Below are 16,948 nucleotides of genomic sequence, written 5' to 3'. Positions count from 1 at the left end.
TTAAAGATTGTAAATTATATTTTTTTTTCATTTTATACTAATTCAAACAATTAAATAGTTTCACTTCTTTCTTCTTCTTTTTTTGTATTTTTTTAAATTTCTTTTATCGAAGCAAAGTGCTAATGTTTTATTTTTTCAAATGAGAAATAAACTTGAGTTTAGAGTACTACTGGAGTTTGACCGAAAGTCAGACACTTTATGGTTTTTTTTTATTTTGAAATTACAAAAATATGATTTTTTTAAAATTCCATAAATATGAAAACAAGTTTAATGGCGAGTTTTGACAAAAAAACATTAATAACGTACTTTTGATATTTTAAAAACATTTTATTATAATTTGTCTTAAAAAAAATTTATATACTTTATAATTTGTTGTTCTTTTATCTCTAAATTTTAAAAATATCATATTTTATATATATTTCTAAATATCATATTAAAAAATTAATCCAAAAAGAGAAAGGTGTGAACCAAGAAGGAAAAGCACCACAAATAAAAATAGGAAATAATTTTTTTAATAAAAAATCAATCTTATAATTTTCACAGGTTCGAATAGCAAGATATTTTTTTTAAAAAAAAACCAACCTAAATAAATCGCTAATTATCAAAACTACTGTTCTACGTAAAATGAAAATTTTAAAAGGTTAAATTATAATATTTGTTCTTAAAAAATTGTAATTTTTTATTTTGATCCATCATTTTAAATAATTTTTAAATGAGTATTCTATAATATGTTTTATATAAATTAGTCTTTTTGTTTGTTTTTCTCATTTAACACTTTTAAATATAATGTATTTTTTTTATCTAATCCTTCATTTTACGGTGATCAAATAAAAATTTATAATATTTTGTAAGTATTAAATAAAAAAAAAAGTGATATAGAGAGAGAGACTAAATAAAACATTTTATAATATTAAAAAAGATTACATGAAAAACAATCACAAAATAATAATTTAAATTTTAAGATATTAAAACTTAAACAAGTCATTTTAAAACGAAAAATTTATTTTTATAACTCACCTTTGTTTTTGAAAGAAATGTCTTTCTACTCCGTCAAGACACGTGGCACGGCAACAGTGGCATCCGCGCTATATTTTCCCGCCATAGCTTTCCCGCCAAAAGCATCCTCCTTCTTCTTAGTCCCTTCCGTCGATCCAAAAACCCGAAACCCTAACCTTTCTCTGAGAATCGGTGAAGATGTCAGGTTGGGACGAAGGAGCCGTCTATTACAGTGACCAAACGCACTCCTTGGACGACGGCACCGCTGTGGATGCCGCCACCGCCTCCAACCACTCTCTCCTCCAAAAGTTCAAGGAATTCATCCGAAACTTCGAGACCGATAACAATGTCTTCCCTTACAGAGAGAGCCTCCTTCACAACCCTAAGTTCCTCCTCATCGACATGGAAGATCTCGATGCCTTTGACCCCGACCTTCCCGCTAAACTCCGTTCTTCCCCCGCCGATTTCTTGCCATTGGTACTTTCTCTTTTCTCTTGTTTTCTCTCTCTCTCTCTTCTACCGCTATTGTCTTCATTTTCATATTTATTTTTGCTTTTGTAGTTCGAGACCGCCGCGGCGCAGGTTCTGGTGAGTTTGAAGACGAAGGTGGCTGGGGATACCGGAGTTATGGAGGATCCGGTGACTGGCGATGTTCAGATTTTGCTTACCTCTAAGGAGGATCCAGTGTCGATGAGATCGCTAGGGGTAAGTGGAACTGATACAGAGTTCAATTGTGATGGTTTGGATTTCTGTGATTGTGGTTTAATTTAGGATATTTATGGTTGCCTTAGGATTTCATAGTGGTGTCTTCTTTTCACAGGCTCAGTACATATCAAAGCTTGTTAAAATTGCTGGGATTACTATTGCTGCTTCAAGGACGAAGGCGAAGGCAACTTATGTAAACTTGATATGTAAAAATTGCAAGAAGGGGAAGCAAGTTCCGTGCCGGCCCGGACTTGGGGGAGCGATTGTTCCTCGATCTTGTGATCATATTCCTCAGGTTTAGTTCATATTCATTATTTTGCGTTTGTTTGGTTTGGCATGCTTTGCTGTTTTTTTCTTTATTTTGGGAATATCTCTTACAAGATAAGTTGCTTTTGTAGCCTGGAGAAGAACCTTGCCCAATTGATCCATGGCTTGTGGTTCCTGACAAGAGCAAGTATGTTGATCAACAAACATTGAAGCTGCAAGAAAATCCAGAGGTAGCGATATGAGTTTGATTAAGAAAACGACTCTTGGAATGATAATTATGTCTGACATTTTTATGTGGCTATTGAAGGATGTTCCAACAGGAGAGCTTCCTAGAAATCTGCTTCTGTCTGTTGATCGTCATCTTGTTCAAACAGTAGTACCCGGCTCAAGATTGACTATCATTGGAATCTATAGCATCTACCAGGCCTCCAGCTCTTCTACATCGTGAGATTCATCACCATTTGGTTTTCACCTTTAAATATCTTCATTATTCACATTTACATTTGTAATTGATGCTTATATCTTCAAATATCCTGTGTTATATGCAGCAACAAAGGAGCAGTTGCAGTTAGACAGCCGTATATTAGAGTTGTAGGAATAGAAGAAACAAACGAGGCCAAGTCCCGAGGTCCAGCTGCATTTACACCAGAAGAGGTCAGTAGTGAAACTTGTAAAAATCATAAATTGACTGCTTCTCCATTGCTTTATACCTTGTCAGTTGCCTCCAAGCGTTCTGTGGTTCCTGTGAAATTTTATTTCAAATGAAACTTAATAACTGTCAATGCTTTTCCCTCCAAATACTGCATACCATCTATTTCCCAGCTCTCTTATAGGCAGTATCTTACTTTTCCTGCTTCCGTTTTTAAAAATCTAAACTGAATTTTCACTCCTACTGAATATTATAGTCCCCTACAAATGACTGTATTGCTTGCAGATAGAAGAATTCAAAAAATTTGCTTCCGAACCTGACGCTTATAAAAATATATGCTCCAAGATTGCTCCATCTATATTTGGGCATGACGATGTGAAAAGGGCCGTAGCCTGTCTTCTGTTTGGAGGATCAAGAAAGGTACACCGATGTCTTTGAGTAATCATCTAGGTTATTGGGGAATGACAAAATCCATACAAGACAGCTGATTATATGGTCAATTTTTTTGCAAGCAGAATTTGCCAGATGGAGTCAAGTTAAGAGGTGATATCAATGTATTGCTTCTAGGAGATCCATCTACAGCAAAGTCACAGGTTAGTTGTTGCATTTTTATATGCGGATTATTTTCTAGTTTTTGTGACAGTTGAGTTGTTAAAAAGTAAAAACCACTGTGCCACTGCCACTTGAAATATGGTTAGTTTTGCATACAGCAACCAAAGGAGTACTCGGTCACGCTTAACACTATAGCTTGTATTACATGAGTTGATTGTTACCTTTGGCAGTTTCTGAAGTTTGTTGAAAAGACTGCTCCTGTTGCTGTTTATACTTCTGGAAAAGGCTCATCAGCTGCTGGCCTCACAGCTTCTGTAATCAGAGATAGCAGCACAGTAAGTTCTTCACCACCTACGTTGTTTGTGTTAGATAGTGATTAGTGAATTTCTATTTCCTCTGCTTGTTGAGATGCAATCATAACCTAGACCTCTACCTATCATTAGAGAAGTCTCTGATTCTTGTTCTGTGCAATTCAGCGTGAGTTTTATCTTGAAGGAGGGGCCATGGTCTTAGCAGATGGAGGTGTTGTTTGCATCGATGAGTTTGACAAGATGAGACCTGAAGATAGGTATTGTAAAGTGTCTAGTATTTCATTTTTTGCAACATTGTTGGTTTATGGTGAAATTCACATGGTTTCTCTGACATAGGGTTGCCATTCATGAGGCTATGGAACAGCAAACTATATCCATAGCCAAAGCCGGAATAACAACTGTTCTTAATTCAAGGACTTCAGTTCTTGCTGCTGCTAACCCTCCATCAGGACGTTATGACGATCTTAAGGTCAACTGCCATATAATCCTTTCATCTTTCAGTTTCTGACAAAGAATACTTTCATTACAACTTTACAAGAGACTAACAGGAGCCACAAATGTTTCTGCAGACGGCACAGGATAACATTGATTTGCAGACAACTATTCTTTCTAGGTTTGATTTAATCTTCATAGTGAAAGACGTCAGAATGTACAGTCAAGACAAGGTAACTTTGACTGTTCTGTATTTCTGTTGAGTGTATGGTGCTTTCTTTTGCTTCCTTTGAGTGCACTTTGTCCATCCTATGAAGTCTTGCTAGGTCAAATTTGTTGTCTCTGTGTTATATATGACATTAACATTTGTACGCTGTATCTTTTTTTTTTTTTTTTGGTAACAGTTATATAGTTTTACAGACCATGCGGAAATGTTTTACATAAGGCTTGATTTTTAATATTCCTCAAATCTGTGGCGGTTTGATGTTTACAGATAATAGCCAGTCATATCATCAAGGTCCATGCATCAGCTAATGCAACCATGGGTGAGAGCAGGATATCTAAAGAAGAGAATTGGTTGAAGAGGTATGCATTATCTATCAACTTAGCCATAGACTTTTCATGCAGTACTTTCAATCATTTGATAGAATGAACTTTAAGTTGTTATCTGACAGGTATTTACAATATTGTCGAACTGAATGCCACCCTCGTCTTTCGGAATCTGCAGCAGCATTGTTGCAGAATAATTATGTGAAAATCAGACAGGTATTCATGAATGTGTTATCAATTAGAGTATACAAATTTTGTATTGGCCTTTAGTTTAGAATTAAGTGTAAAATGACATTGGAGACCCATTGAATGCTGATTCGATGTAATGGACCTACTTTAAGAAACATAATTTACTTTATTTAAAAAAAAACACAGGATATGAGGCAGCAAGCAAATGAAACGGGCGAAGCTGCAGCAATACCAATTACTGTAAGGCAGCTGGAAGCTATTGTTAGGTTGAGTGAGGCGCTTGCAAAGATGAAACTGTAAGCATAAGTATTTAATATGCCATCATTGGGAGGCTTATAGTGCACTACTAACAACCTAAACAAACCTCATAAAATATATCCAGGTGTAAACAATTATTTTAGTTCAAATTGAATCATTGATCACCTGACCATGACTTCTCAAAATTCTCTTTTTAGTTCTTGATTTTGCAAAACAATATTCACTTTAATTCTTTTTTTTATATTAGACAACAGTGGAAAATTAAGTGAAAAAGGACCTAACGGCTTATTCAAATTTAAGGACTAAAAAGTGAGGATTTTGTAGAATTAAGGATTAAAGTGACCAACGCATACAATTTTGAGAAATAAAATGTTTTTATTCATCCATGGCCGGCAGTAGCAATTCAATAATTTAGTATGGGCAGGCTAACAGAGTGAAGCCTTCCAGACCTATATTTTGGGTTGGAAGATAATTCCAGTATTCCATCATTGCATGTGAATTCCTTAAATATGCTTTTCCGAGCCAAAATTAGCAAATTTTGTTAAATTTATCACCCTTCGTTTTTCCCTCTAGGAGTAGCTTTTTTGTTTATTCTTTTGACGGTCCATTCATCTTTCTTTTGACGAAATGTACCTTGATGATTAACTCCTGCACTAGATCTCATCTTGCTACTGAGGAGAATGTGCAAGAAGCAATAAGGCTTTTCACTGTGTCCACAATGGATGCAGCTAGGTCGGGAGTAAACCAACAAATAAATCTTACGCCTGATATGGCAAATGAGATAAAGGTTTGTCTTGCATTGATATCGTTTGTATTTTTCCATCTAGTTTCATATCCTGACGAATAAATTGTTTGCATTATGAGCAGCAAGCAGAAAGTCAGATAAAGAGAAGAATTGGGATTGGAAACCACATATCAGAAAGAAGGTTGATTGATGACCTCAGCAGAATGGGGATGAACGAATCTATTGTAAGTATTAAATTGCCACCAACTGAAAAGACAGTCTCATAGCTCATAAACTCGTAATTAATCTTGTGGGTCAAACTTTTAAAAGATGTACGGTTCAAACTGTGACGCTAGACTAGAATGAGTTGCCTCTTTTAGAAACTTGTTAGCGTCGTTTACATCACAAGCACACACAAACAACCAAAATCTTAGCAAGACTGTCATTGAATCGCATTCTTACAGTTGCAACTGGCAAGTGCCATTGACTAAATTTGACTTGCGTCTTTTGGAGGAACCATAAAGCTGCTAAAACTCGGTTGCAAACTGAAGCAGTCATTAACTCATTTGGCTTCCGTTTTTTCTTTTTTTTTTTGACTCGGGACAAATGTCTGTTATCAGACTTTGTTAGCAAGAGTAGGTAATATTCTTATTGTCGGGATTCATTCATATAATACATTTGGCAGGTGAGACGAGCTCTTGTAATCATGCACCAGAGAGATGAAGTAGAGTACAAGCGGGAAAGGCGTGTTATATTTAGGAAAGCTTGATACATCAATTTATCGATTATTAGGCAACACAAGGGCTATTGATTGTTCTGTTCATGTAATTTTTTCTTTCTCAAGGTTTTTCCTCTGTAAGTTTCGATGTTAGCTTTTTGCTTCTATATTGCAAATCCTGTGCATTCCAATTGTGCGCTCCATCTAACGTTAACCTTATGAATTTATAAGCATTTTTTAATTTTGCACACTGCATAAACTCAATGAGTTATTTTTTCAAAGCAAATTGTCTATGAATATTATTATTGGCAAAAAAAAAAATCGTTATTTTTTACTTCAGGGATAAGCCGCGCTAATTGTGGATCAAATATTTCTTGGGATGATATTTTTACAATTTTTATCAAACAGTAAACACTAATTTGCTACAGTTTTTATTATAAATATTAATTGATAATTTTGTTGTAAAGAAGTGAAATATTATAAGGCAAAGTTAGGTAAAACATTTTTCGATAAATTCTAAGCTAATTATTTTTTTAAAAGACGAGAAAACATTACAGATTGGGTTTCTAATTGGAGGGTATTTTACCTTTTAAAAACATAAGAAAAAGGTCATAATCACCTTGCTTTTGATTTTTGAGGTGCTTAACCAATATGATGGCGAGTTTTTATTTTAAAATTACATTTTCTCTTTGAGATGAACTATATTTTGCTATTTTTTTTATGTGAAATATTTTTAATGGTGGTGACTTATCAATTAGCCTCAAGCATTTTTTTTTCCCTACAATTTTTATTATCACCAATAATTAACTTTGAACACTCATTTAATCCTTTAGAATATGAAATAAAACTTTAAATTAGTTTTCACACAATCCTCATTTCATCTTTAAATTTTAATAATCAATATTCAAAACTAGCTGTTTGAAAATCATAACCATGAAAAATTAAAAAAAATTACATTAGAATAACTAAGTTCATATTTATTTTAGAAAAAGGAAATATAATTTTTAAAAGGAATTTTCCATTATATATTCATAAACATAATACTAAGTTAATAAAAACAATTAAAAAATATTATATTAATCCATAAAAGTCATTCAGTATTTTTAACTGTTTAAAATATTTAATATAATATATTTAATATTTGTACACCATATGACCTCACAAGAAAATCCCTCTACAAAATTAGGTAGATAATTTAATTCAAGGATTATTTAGTTTAATATTTATAAAGATATCTGTGAACAGTTATTAATTCATTTTATTATTAGTTAACTTTTTTGTAAATTTTATGAAGAAATACGTTTAAATTTAGCAAAATTTAGATAAGAGTAAAGTATTGCGTCTAATTGAAAAACAAATATATATTCAGAGAAGACACGCTAACTCATGTTAAAAAGTGCTGCTATTTTTAAATATGATCTTTAGCTCTTACTATTGAATATAGGCGTAAAATTATTGCAGTACGGTGAGAACTTGCTGTGTCAAATACTACAGATAATCACGATCAGAACAAGGACACCCAAATTTGAACAAATTGTTCCGTTGCTTTTTATTTTTCTTTTGACGGTTCAATATGTCGTTTAAAAGATTGTCTCTCACTAATTTACAGTATCAGGATAAATAAATATACGGGGAGAAATACAAGAAACAGGTGGGGTTAAAAAGGCGATTAACAACCCTCCCGGAGACCAAATTTTTGTCGCTAACCAAATTATAACCCAAATATATGTGCACGAAACTTATAAATGTTTTTTTTTAGTGTTTCTTTAATTAAAAATAAAACTATTTCGGTAACTGGCATAATAAAAAAAATCATATTTAATATTGGCAAAAATTGCCAAAATAAAATTATTAATTTAAAGTAAAGTATAATGCTAAAAGAACTTAAAGACGTGTCCTTAAATTTCAATGCGTAAATCCTAACAGCAATCATAAGGGCTCAGTTCTAGATCCGCATGTAGATAGTATATCAGTATGACGGGTACAAGTGACAATCCACGAATCATGACTAATGATAACTTGATGATACTTTACACAAAAAATTCGGAAGAGAAGAAACTACGGAAGTTTCATTTCATAACAGAAGTGCATATTAAATTAACATCCTAGCGCGACGTCCAAATATAGACCTGGCCCCCACTAGTAGCTCCTGCTAGCATCCCAAGCTCATGAGAGTGTGTATCGAATCTGCACGGAATCGCAGAAATGTGTGGACTTTGTAGAGTCTTAACAATTCTCCTTCGAACTGCCGAAACAACATCAACTCCTCTTTTCATATTTCCGACGAAGAGATATGAGTCATCCCAACCCCATTTTGCTCTGCTACCACAAAACCAAGTTCACAAAAGTCAAATGCTTTCTCAAAATAAGTTGGCACTTGATAATGTATTACAAGTTTGCAGTGCATCACAAATTCGTATTAACTACACAAGTTTCAGCTTATGCCGATTAAAATAAATTCATCTACTTATGAAGAATGGAAGCTTAATTGTTATGAAAAAAATTTAAAATAAATTCGGAAGAGTTTAAAACTTCAGATACTTCCCCAGAAACCATACCTGAATGAAGAAAGCCATCTGCCAGTCTGATTATTATGATCAACAGTGACTGCATCCTCCAAGTTAACTCCACTGTAAATACCAATTGTATCGTCCATGCTACATCAAGAGATTATATTAATCCCATCCAGTCAAAATCACGATTAGGTAAAACCAGGTTTAATACAGTTGGATAATAATGATAAAAAATTGGAATCAAGCTAACAAGCACTGCAGAAGTTAGCGAATCATGACAAGTAAAAGACTATGCGAGTCCCAAGTAAGCATACCCACACCATACCATATTTTCAGTATTGGAAAATAGTACTTTTAAAAAATGGAACAAACTCCACACCTTGTAGTTGCCAGGCTACACCCAGATGGAGAGAAGTAAGCAGATTGCACAGCTCTTTTGTGGGTAAATGTCCTCAAGGCTGTGAGCTTATCCCCATCGATATATCTAAAGTCCCAGGTACAGGCAGTTCCATCAGAGGAACTAGTAGCGACAATGTGAGGGTTTTTGCTGTTGAAATCTATTGTATTAATCCTACTTTCATGCAAAACCCACTGGGACGAACGTTTTCCAATCCTGTTATCCCAAACAGTCAAACCTCCACCACCTTCACCAAAATACAGGCAGTTTGCCTCATTTGTTGGTTGAGAAAGAGAATATATAGTTTCATCACTATCAAGCACAAGATCAAAGATTTCCTTCTCAGCATCCATTAGCCGAACAAACCCATCATAACATGATGTATATATCTGCATATAAAATGTTTGATCATAGCATCATACAATTCTGCAACTGAATAAATGCAAATCAGATAAAACAAAGTGGGAGAATGCTGATTGATTTATATACACTATGAACAGGGGGCACAAATTATTCAACCAGAGTTATGTCTGGCTGGTGTAAATGGTAAATCATAAGCGTATAATTATATTCAACCCAATTAAAATTATAAGCTCGAGAAGGTGACAATTGACTGTAATTTTGCAAAAATTACATTCACCCACGAGCTCCTGAACATATATGATATATCAAAAAAGGCATAAAGCATGTGCGGTGATTAGGATGGGAGAGGAGCAAAAGGTGATTCTGCTTCTATCAAATAAAGCTTACTTTCCTCCTTTGCATCCACTTTAACCTCAAATGTGCCCTCCCTCCAAAGAATAGGAAGAAAAACATGTACTGTTAATATGCATTATCTATCTATGATAATTAGACCAAAAGAGTGCATTTACAGCCAAACCAGCACCAGAAAATATTTGCCAAGTAATAATGTAGTTAACTTTTTTAAGGTAAATAATAATGGGTAAAAATTATAATAAACTTGAGAAATCGACAGTAAAGGTTGAGAATCAAGAACCTTGGACAAGGAATGTGATTGAACCAAGATCCCAGAAATGGGAGCTCGGTGGGGACGGTATAAATAAACATCACTTTCTCCAACATTCCAAAACCCAATATTCCCAAGCTTGTTACCCGCCATAATCATTTTCACGCTACTGGAAGGGAAAAATCGCACATTCGTTATCCTTCCAGGAACAACCCGTGCTATATTCTCAGGATCCAAAGACAAAGATTCCCTTTCCAAGTCAAGGAAAGCCTCATTGTTCCCTTTTTTTTCACCCTTGCCACTAACCAATTGTTCTGGAGAGGTATCCTCTTGGGCCATACTCACAAGTGATTCAACGAAGGAGCGATGACAGTGAGTACCATCTTGAGCATCAACCATGGAAAGAGGACCCAAAGTTAGGGTTTTGGTTGGGGATGAGTGAGTGAGAGTGACAGTATCTGAGTGAAGGGCTTTGGAATCGGGTGGAATGCCCCTTGTTCGCAGGGAACGCCTAATCACGATTGGGGTTTCAATTTTGGCCTTCTTTTCTGATTTCAGTGAGTATGATTTGTTTGCGACACTGACAACACAATAATTATTAATTCCCAATGCCATCAACAACAACACCAATGTTAAATTACGGAAAGTTTCTACAATAGAAAAGTGAAATGAGAGAGAAGGGATACCTTGACGAACGCTTGGAAAGTTGAGTGGCTTTGGAATGGATTTTGAGGGCAGCGATCATTTCATGGTTGCGGCGAATGTTGTCGAGTCGCTTGCGTTCGTACTCCGTCAGTTTCTGAGGCGCCATTGAAGAGAGAGAAATTAGGGATTTGGTTTCGAATCACTGTATGTTATTGTGAATGCGAATAAGAAGGAACTTTACGCGGGAACTCGCGATGGCGGGAAACTAAATAATATATATTTAACTATAATTATTAGTCTTCAAATTAAGTATAATTATAGGTAAATTATTATCTGCCAAGATCAATTTAGTGAAAAATATAAATTTATTATATTTTTCTAACGTGTGATTAAAGTATATAATAAGAATTTATATATAATAAATTCTTATTAAAAATTATATTATATCACTAAATTTAATATATTAACAAAATTAAATAACAAAATTTGTAATAAAATTTTATTATTTGTTATTTTTTATAATATAATTTTAAACACGTTAAAAAAATTGATTTATTATTATTTTTAAACAATATTTTAATTTTCATGATTTACAAATATGTTCTATGCAGAATCAATTATTGGCTTTTTAATGGAAAAGCAAGTAGACAGTTCATTTTAAATTTACCATTTTAAAATAGTTTTATCTAAAACGCTATCGCACATTCTTATTTTAGTTTTTCTGTTAAAGGCTAAAACAAATTAAGTCATATATAATTAATTTTAGTTAAATGATCAAATATTAATACAAAAAAAGAATAAGAAAAATTGGTAAAAGAAAAAAAAAAAAAACAAGAAGAGAGCATAGTCATGCTGGAGACCAATATTCTTTTTTTCCAATATAATATTATTTTTTCTTTATTCATTGGTATATGATAAAAACTAGTTACAACGTATGCCTTCTGGCATGACATTATTGTGCCGCCTCTATTCATAGGAAAAGCCAAAGATGTATCGTTTTCTCTGCTCCATTAAGCTTTGATCCCATGTTCTTTGAAAGCCCATGAATAATTCCTATTCCTTAAAATTCTTTTAGAGTGTGTAGTGTTGTTGGATGGTATCAATGTCAATACCCTTCAACTTAACCACAGATTCAACATGTCCCTTGAGGGTGTGGAGCTCTCTTAGCCTGCAAAATTTGACACACCAAAATAAGTATATATACATATAATATACTATATTGAAATTCACCAAACACCTTTTTCCGCTAATCTATAATTATCACATCATATATCATTCATGCATGCTTATATATAAAGGTTTAAGTGTGGCAATTGAACCTGGCAGCCTCAGCACGTCTCTTAGCTTGCTCAGCAATTTCAGATTGTTCATGGTGGTTGGTCTTAGGGGTTTCTTGAACTTGGAGACCATGAAGTGTGCGCTGAGCCACTGCCCACTGAGCTTCCCTTTCTCCCTTTCCATAGTCCTTCTTTGTTGTGAAAGCAGTCTACAAAATGATCACATTGAAGTGAGTTAGAACAACAAAGTTTTTAAGATGAAAGTTTGGTGATTTGAGAATGTTTCTAAACCTTGTTCTCAAGCATGTTGTCCCAAGCTCTGCCTGACAATCCAAAACGGATGAGGAACTTGAGAACGTCAAGAGGAATGTAGGTAATAATGCTAAAGACCCAGATTATTGCTGCCCATCCCCATCCAACTCCATGGATTCTGGCAAAGTCCCAGTGTGCATACACGGCAATGATAGTGGCCACCTAAGTTTAATGATAGTACTTTACCAAGTTAAAACTAGACATTTTTATTTGCATTCATGGTTTGTTAAGGAACATGGTTTGAAAAAATCACTTACCAATTGTGCAGCAAGGAAGGCTGTAATAAGCAAAATGCCAGGGCGTTCAACGTAAGACCAGCTCCTAGATCTTGTCACAAAGATGAGTGCTTGACTAATAATACTCACTTGAAGGTAAAGAGCTGAGTTAAGTTGCTCCTCACTGTCTGAAATTGCCTTGACACCAAAATGACTCTAAAAGAAAGAGAGAAAATATAATTACATGTCATGCAACAATTCTGTGATGACTGTATATTCAACTCAACTGATAGATATAATCTTAGCTTGAATTACTTACGGGGAAGAAATCAGTATCATGAATCAAATAGAAGAAGATAGTAGTGATGATGGCCATGTAAACTCCAAGAACAACTCCAGTAGCAAAGATTTCTTTAAGCTTCCATGAGTCAGGCACAGGAGAAGGCTTCACCCTATCCTTGGAGATGGTCATGATGGTTCCATCGTTCAAAATGGCAATGATCAGGACCATGAAAGGTGAGAAGTCAAACTTCCATATTAGAGCAACGAGCAAGAACCCAAACACAATACGAATAGTGATGGAAACAGCATAAATGGTGTAGTTCTTCATCCTTTGGAATATGGCCCTGCTGGTCAACACGGCACTCACAATCACACTAAGTCCAGGCTCAGTCAAAACAATGTCTGAGGCACTTCTGGCAGCATCAGTTGCATCAGCCACAGCAATGCCAATGTCTGCCTTCTTCAATGCCGGGGCATCATTCACACCATCTCCAGTCATTCCACAGATGTGATTTCTATCCTGCAACCTCTTCACAATCTCATACTTGTGTTCTGCATAGCACATGTAATGATAAATCAGCGTGAGTTGATCTTATGCAATATTATTTTTTTCTTATGAAATTTACTTTAGGACAAAATTTAGGTGCAATTTCTGAGGAAGATTTATTGTTGTTTTCTAATTAGAATAAGATTTTCGTCTCGGTCATATATGATAACATAAATGCAAACATTTTAAGAAGTGAAATTTTGATTCTAATTAGAAAGTAACGGCATAAGTATCCTTAGAAAAGTGTATCATGAATTATATTCATCTCATTACCAGGGAAGACTCCAGCAAATCCATCAGCCTTTTCAATGAGTTCATCAACTGGGATTGTTGCAATGCTAGGATCCTTGCTATCACCAAGAAGAGAGGATGAAGGGTACATGTTGGTACCCATTCCAAGCCTGCGAGCGGTTTCTTTGCCAATGGCAAGTTGATCACCAGTGATCATCTTAACATTGACACCAAGGTCAAGAGCTCTGCGAATAGTCTCTGCACTATCATGCCTTGGAGGGTCGAAGAGAGGTAGAAGGCCCAAAAATTCCCATGAGTCTCCTGCGCTTTCCTTGGTCTTTTCTGAAACAGTCTGTTAACAAGGTGCAAATGTTTGTAAGTGAATTCCCTCATTTTGATTTATATCAATAAATTGACACTCTTATATTAAATACTTTATTCACCTGGCGTGCAACACCCAATGAACGCAGACCACGGTTAGCAAAGTCATCAATGATTTTATGGGACTTTTTCAAAGCCTCTCCCTTGAGCTCACACAGATCAATAATCTGATATATAAAATGGGTAGTCAAATATCAAAAGTTACATATCATTTATGTATTTTAATAATAGTTTTTTCATTGTGATTATGATGTTATATTAATAATTTGATATACATATTGATAATGATAAATGCGTTACTTGCTCAGGGGCACCCTTGCTACTTCTGTGCCAGTTGCTTTTGTCATCAATGTAAGTAATAGCTGTGCGCTTATCCACAGGATTGAAGGGTAAGAAATGCACCTCAGTGATTCCTGCTCTTGCCTAAGATGTCACAATAGAGCCCAGATGACAAAGTTTAGGCCATTTTGCATGCTTTATGTTAACACAAAACAAGAATATGGTTCATAAAAGATTATCAGTTTGAAATTTAATACCTCCTTGGGGTCGCCCAACATCCCAACAATTGAAGCATCAATGGCATCCTGATTTTCAGTTCTAGAAGCCCTGGCAGCATACAAGACAAGGGTGTCCTTGTCCATGCCACTAGGGAAAACCTGCATTCACGGACAATCTTGATCAAAACAAAACGAAAGCTTTGGCGCAAAGGCGTCTTCATTCTTGTTTAGTGATCTTGTATGCCTAGACTAAATTAATATAAAATTAATTTAAGTAAGAAAAAACAAGGTTATTTTAATAAATTCCATTGTAAATATATGGTTCCTAATTGATGGGGGCATCACATCATACTTGCCTAGATGCCAAAGTTATTATACCATTACCAAACATAAAATCTTGAATATATCTATGCATGGCATCTACCATATATGTACGTAAAACTGAAAGATATTGATTCATCATCATATTTAGGTCAAATAAAATCATTTATATTGGTCACTCACCTCAATCAAGCTCTTGTCCACAGTAAGCTTGTTAAGGGTAAGAGTTCCAGTCTTGTCACTGCAGAGAACATCCATGCCAGCCATTTCTTCAATGGCTGTCATCCTCTTTGTGATGGCTCCTTGCTCAGACAAGCGATGAGAGCCAATAGCCATGGTCACAGACAAGACTGTTGGCATGGCAATTGGGATACCTCCAATGAGAAGGACCAACAAATTGTCAATACCGTCTCTATAAGCCCTTCGTTGGATAGGGTACATCACAATAATCTCAATCAACATTCCCACAGCAATTGAACAAATACAGAAGTTTCCAATGGATGTCAACACCTAATAGAAGCCAATCAAACATCCAATATTAATCCAAAGTTGTCTCAATTAAGAAGCACTTACTAGTAGAAATAGCTTAAGAAAGACACATACCTTTTGGAAATGACCAACATTGTTTGTGCTGTCCACAAGATGTGCAGCCTTGCCAAAGAAGGTATGGACACCAGTGGCAATGACAACAGCTTCTATCTCTCCTTGTTTACAGGTGGAACCAGAGAAAACCTCATCACCAGGGTGCTTAGTAACTGGCAAGGACTCACCAGTAAGGGCAGCTTGGTCAATCTTGAGGGGATCTCCTTCCAAGAGACGGGCATCTGCGGGCACAATATCTCCCAACTTAATGCTGATCAAATCTCCTGGCACCAACATTTCTGCTTCTTGCTCACTCCATTTTCCATCCCTCAACACCTGTGTAGAAACAATGGTTACTTTCTTTAAGCTGGTAACGTGTTTATAAGATAAAATTTAGGTCCAATATTTAAGTATTTTTAATTTGTTCTCAATCAAAATTAAAGTTTTGTTATAATAAAAAGTTTACATTTAAAGTTTCTGTGGATTATTCTGGTAAAATTATTCTAATTTTGATTCGAAAATAACATGCTTAAAAAATTGCACTTAAATTTTGTCAAAATTTATACTGGAACCGTACATGAAAACGAATGAACAAATGTCATGTTACCTTGGTTTTAGGTGCAAGACCAGCCATTAAAGCTGCTGCAGCATTGCCTGCATTGTTTTCCTCAATGAAACTAATGGTTGAGTTAATGATGAGCAACACAACAATACCAGCAAAATCTTGCCAGTCCGGTGGCTTGCCCTGATTCATTTACTTGTTTTTGTTAGATGAAGTCATTATTAGAGATGAAAACACATATGAACATAGAAAGGTGAGAGATTTGTACGTACCCCTCCATTGGCCAACGCAATGGCCATGATAGCAGCAGCCTCCATGACCCATGAAAGTGGATTCCACATAAAACCCAAGAATTTAAGGAGCTTGCTTTCCTTTTTCTCTTCTAGCTTGTTAGGACCAAAAACTTGAAGCCTTTTCTCTCCTTCAGCGGTTGTCAGACCCTCTCTAGTGCATTTTAGCTGCTTAAAAACTTCCTCAATAGGAATGTTTTCCTACACATAGTCATACAATGTAACAACTTGTCACATATACATCCATGCTAATAACAAAGTTCATAATACAAAAAGAAAAAAAAAAAAAAGCATGATCACTATGAGTTTCTATTTTTTTTTTCTTACAAGATCAACATTCTCATTCTTTAGGTCGTCAAATGATATGTCAGAGGCCATAGTGTGAAAGATGAACGTGTCTCCTTTCTAGTTCCTAATGTTTTAGAATTAAAAAAAAAAAATCTCTTTTCTTTCGATAAGCTCCGCGAGCCCCCTCCTAGGCCCCTTCAACCATAAGTGGCCTGGAAGGGTAGAAAGATGAAGGATCAAGATGAAAATGAAGTAGAGATATTGGAACAAGAAAGTGACAGTTAGTGAAGG

The 16,948-nt window shown here is 35.1% G+C and overlaps 3 protein-coding genes across 4 annotated transcripts; 1 reads left to right on the top strand and 2 right to left on the bottom strand.

Moving 5' to 3' along the window:
* Positions 1 to 1,177: 1,177 nt before the first annotated feature.
* On the top strand, positions 1,178 to 6,491 carry LOC113847578 (DNA replication licensing factor MCM5). 2 transcript variants are annotated; one of them, XM_027476771.1, is made up of 18 exons: positions 1,178 to 1,473; positions 1,558 to 1,701; positions 1,823 to 1,996; positions 2,100 to 2,198; positions 2,276 to 2,412; positions 2,517 to 2,622; positions 2,903 to 3,037; positions 3,133 to 3,210; positions 3,400 to 3,504; positions 3,646 to 3,737; positions 3,817 to 3,949; positions 4,050 to 4,145; positions 4,406 to 4,497; positions 4,587 to 4,677; positions 4,837 to 4,946; positions 5,566 to 5,695; positions 5,776 to 5,877; positions 6,318 to 6,491. In XM_027476771.1, exons 1-18 carry the CDS (start codon positions 1,195 to 1,197, stop codon positions 6,399 to 6,401), a joined length of 2,187 nt encoding a protein of 728 aa, XP_027332572.1. In that variant the 5' UTR covers positions 1,178 to 1,194; the 3' UTR covers positions 6,402 to 6,491. The 2 variants fall into 2 exon arrangements, with proteins under 2 accessions (XP_027332572.1, XP_027332571.1); XM_027476770.1 differs by having other exon boundaries at positions 1,817 to 1,996.
* Positions 6,492 to 8,402: 1,911 nt separating this feature from the next.
* Positions 8,403 to 11,065, bottom strand: LOC113847938 (WD repeat-containing protein 76). Its single transcript, XM_027477273.1, has 5 exons — positions 10,914 to 11,065; positions 10,258 to 10,807; positions 9,243 to 9,649; positions 8,909 to 9,007; positions 8,403 to 8,669 (listed from the first exon to the last, which is right to left on the bottom strand). The coding sequence occupies exons 1-5, from the start codon at positions 11,036 to 11,038 to the stop codon at positions 8,456 to 8,458; spliced, it is 1,395 nt and encodes a 464-aa protein (XP_027333074.1). The 5' UTR covers positions 11,039 to 11,065; the 3' UTR covers positions 8,403 to 8,455.
* An 878-nt stretch (positions 11,066 to 11,943) lies between these two features.
* LOC113846332 (ATPase 8, plasma membrane-type) lies at positions 11,944 to 16,747 on the bottom strand. The gene is made up of 14 exons (XM_027474454.1): positions 16,697 to 16,747; positions 16,352 to 16,570; positions 16,125 to 16,262; positions 15,539 to 15,853; positions 15,119 to 15,445; positions 14,654 to 14,773; positions 14,418 to 14,540; positions 14,180 to 14,284; positions 13,779 to 14,088; positions 12,996 to 13,510; positions 12,719 to 12,892; positions 12,441 to 12,623; positions 12,192 to 12,358; positions 11,944 to 12,040 (listed from the first exon to the last, which is right to left on the bottom strand). Exons 1-14 carry the CDS (start codon positions 16,745 to 16,747, stop codon positions 11,944 to 11,946), a joined length of 2,844 nt encoding a protein of 947 aa, XP_027330255.1.
* Positions 16,748 to 16,948: the final 201 nt, after the last annotated feature.

The sequence above is a fragment of the Abrus precatorius genome, unplaced genomic scaffold (assembly GCF_003935025.1).
Source record: "Abrus precatorius isolate BTA unplaced genomic scaffold, Abrus_2018 Scaffold8, whole genome shotgun sequence".
NCBI lineage: Eukaryota > Viridiplantae > Streptophyta > Magnoliopsida > Fabales > Fabaceae > Abrus > Abrus precatorius.
This window is presented reverse-complemented; position numbering and strand designations above follow the sequence as displayed.

What these genes read in the sequence shown, in the direction of transcription:
- LOC113847578 (XM_027476770.1), top strand. Translation starts at nt 1,195, where the DNA reads ATGTCAGGTTGGGACGAAGGAGCCGTCTATTACAGTGACCAAACGCAC. An exon ending in AAGATGAGACCTGAAGATAG is followed by an intron (nt 3,738 to 3,816) that starts GTATTGTAAAGT and finishes TCTCTGACATAG; the next exon opens with GGTTGCCATTCATGAGGCTA. An exon ending in ATATGGCAAATGAGATAAAG is followed by an intron (nt 5,696 to 5,775) that starts GTTTGTCTTGCA and finishes CATTATGAGCAG; the next exon opens with CAAGCAGAAAGTCAGATAAA.
- LOC113846332 (XM_027474454.1), bottom strand. Translation starts at nt 16,747, where the DNA reads ATGGCCTCTGACATATCATTTGACGACCTAAAGAATGAGAATGTTGAT. An exon ending in TTGCGTTGGCCAATGGAGGG is followed by an intron (nt 16,263 to 16,351) that starts GTACGTACAAAT and finishes TAAATGAATCAG; the next exon opens with GGCAAGCCACCGGACTGGCA. An exon ending in ATGTTGGTCATTTCCAAAAG is followed by an intron (nt 15,446 to 15,538) that starts GTATGTGTCTTT and finishes GGCTTCTATTAG; the next exon opens with GTGTTGACATCCATTGGAAA.
- LOC113847938 (XM_027477273.1), bottom strand. Translation starts at nt 11,038, where the DNA reads ATGGCGCCTCAGAAACTGACGGAGTACGAACGCAAGCGACTCGACAAC. An exon ending in CTTTCCAAGCGTTCGTCAAG is followed by an intron (nt 10,808 to 10,913) that starts GTATCCCTTCTC and finishes TTGTGTTGTCAG; the next exon opens with TGTCGCAAACAAATCATACT. An exon ending in AGATGGCTTTCTTCATTCAG is followed by an intron (nt 8,670 to 8,908) that starts GTATGGTTTCTG and finishes TTGTGGTAGCAG; the next exon opens with AGCAAAATGGGGTTGGGATG.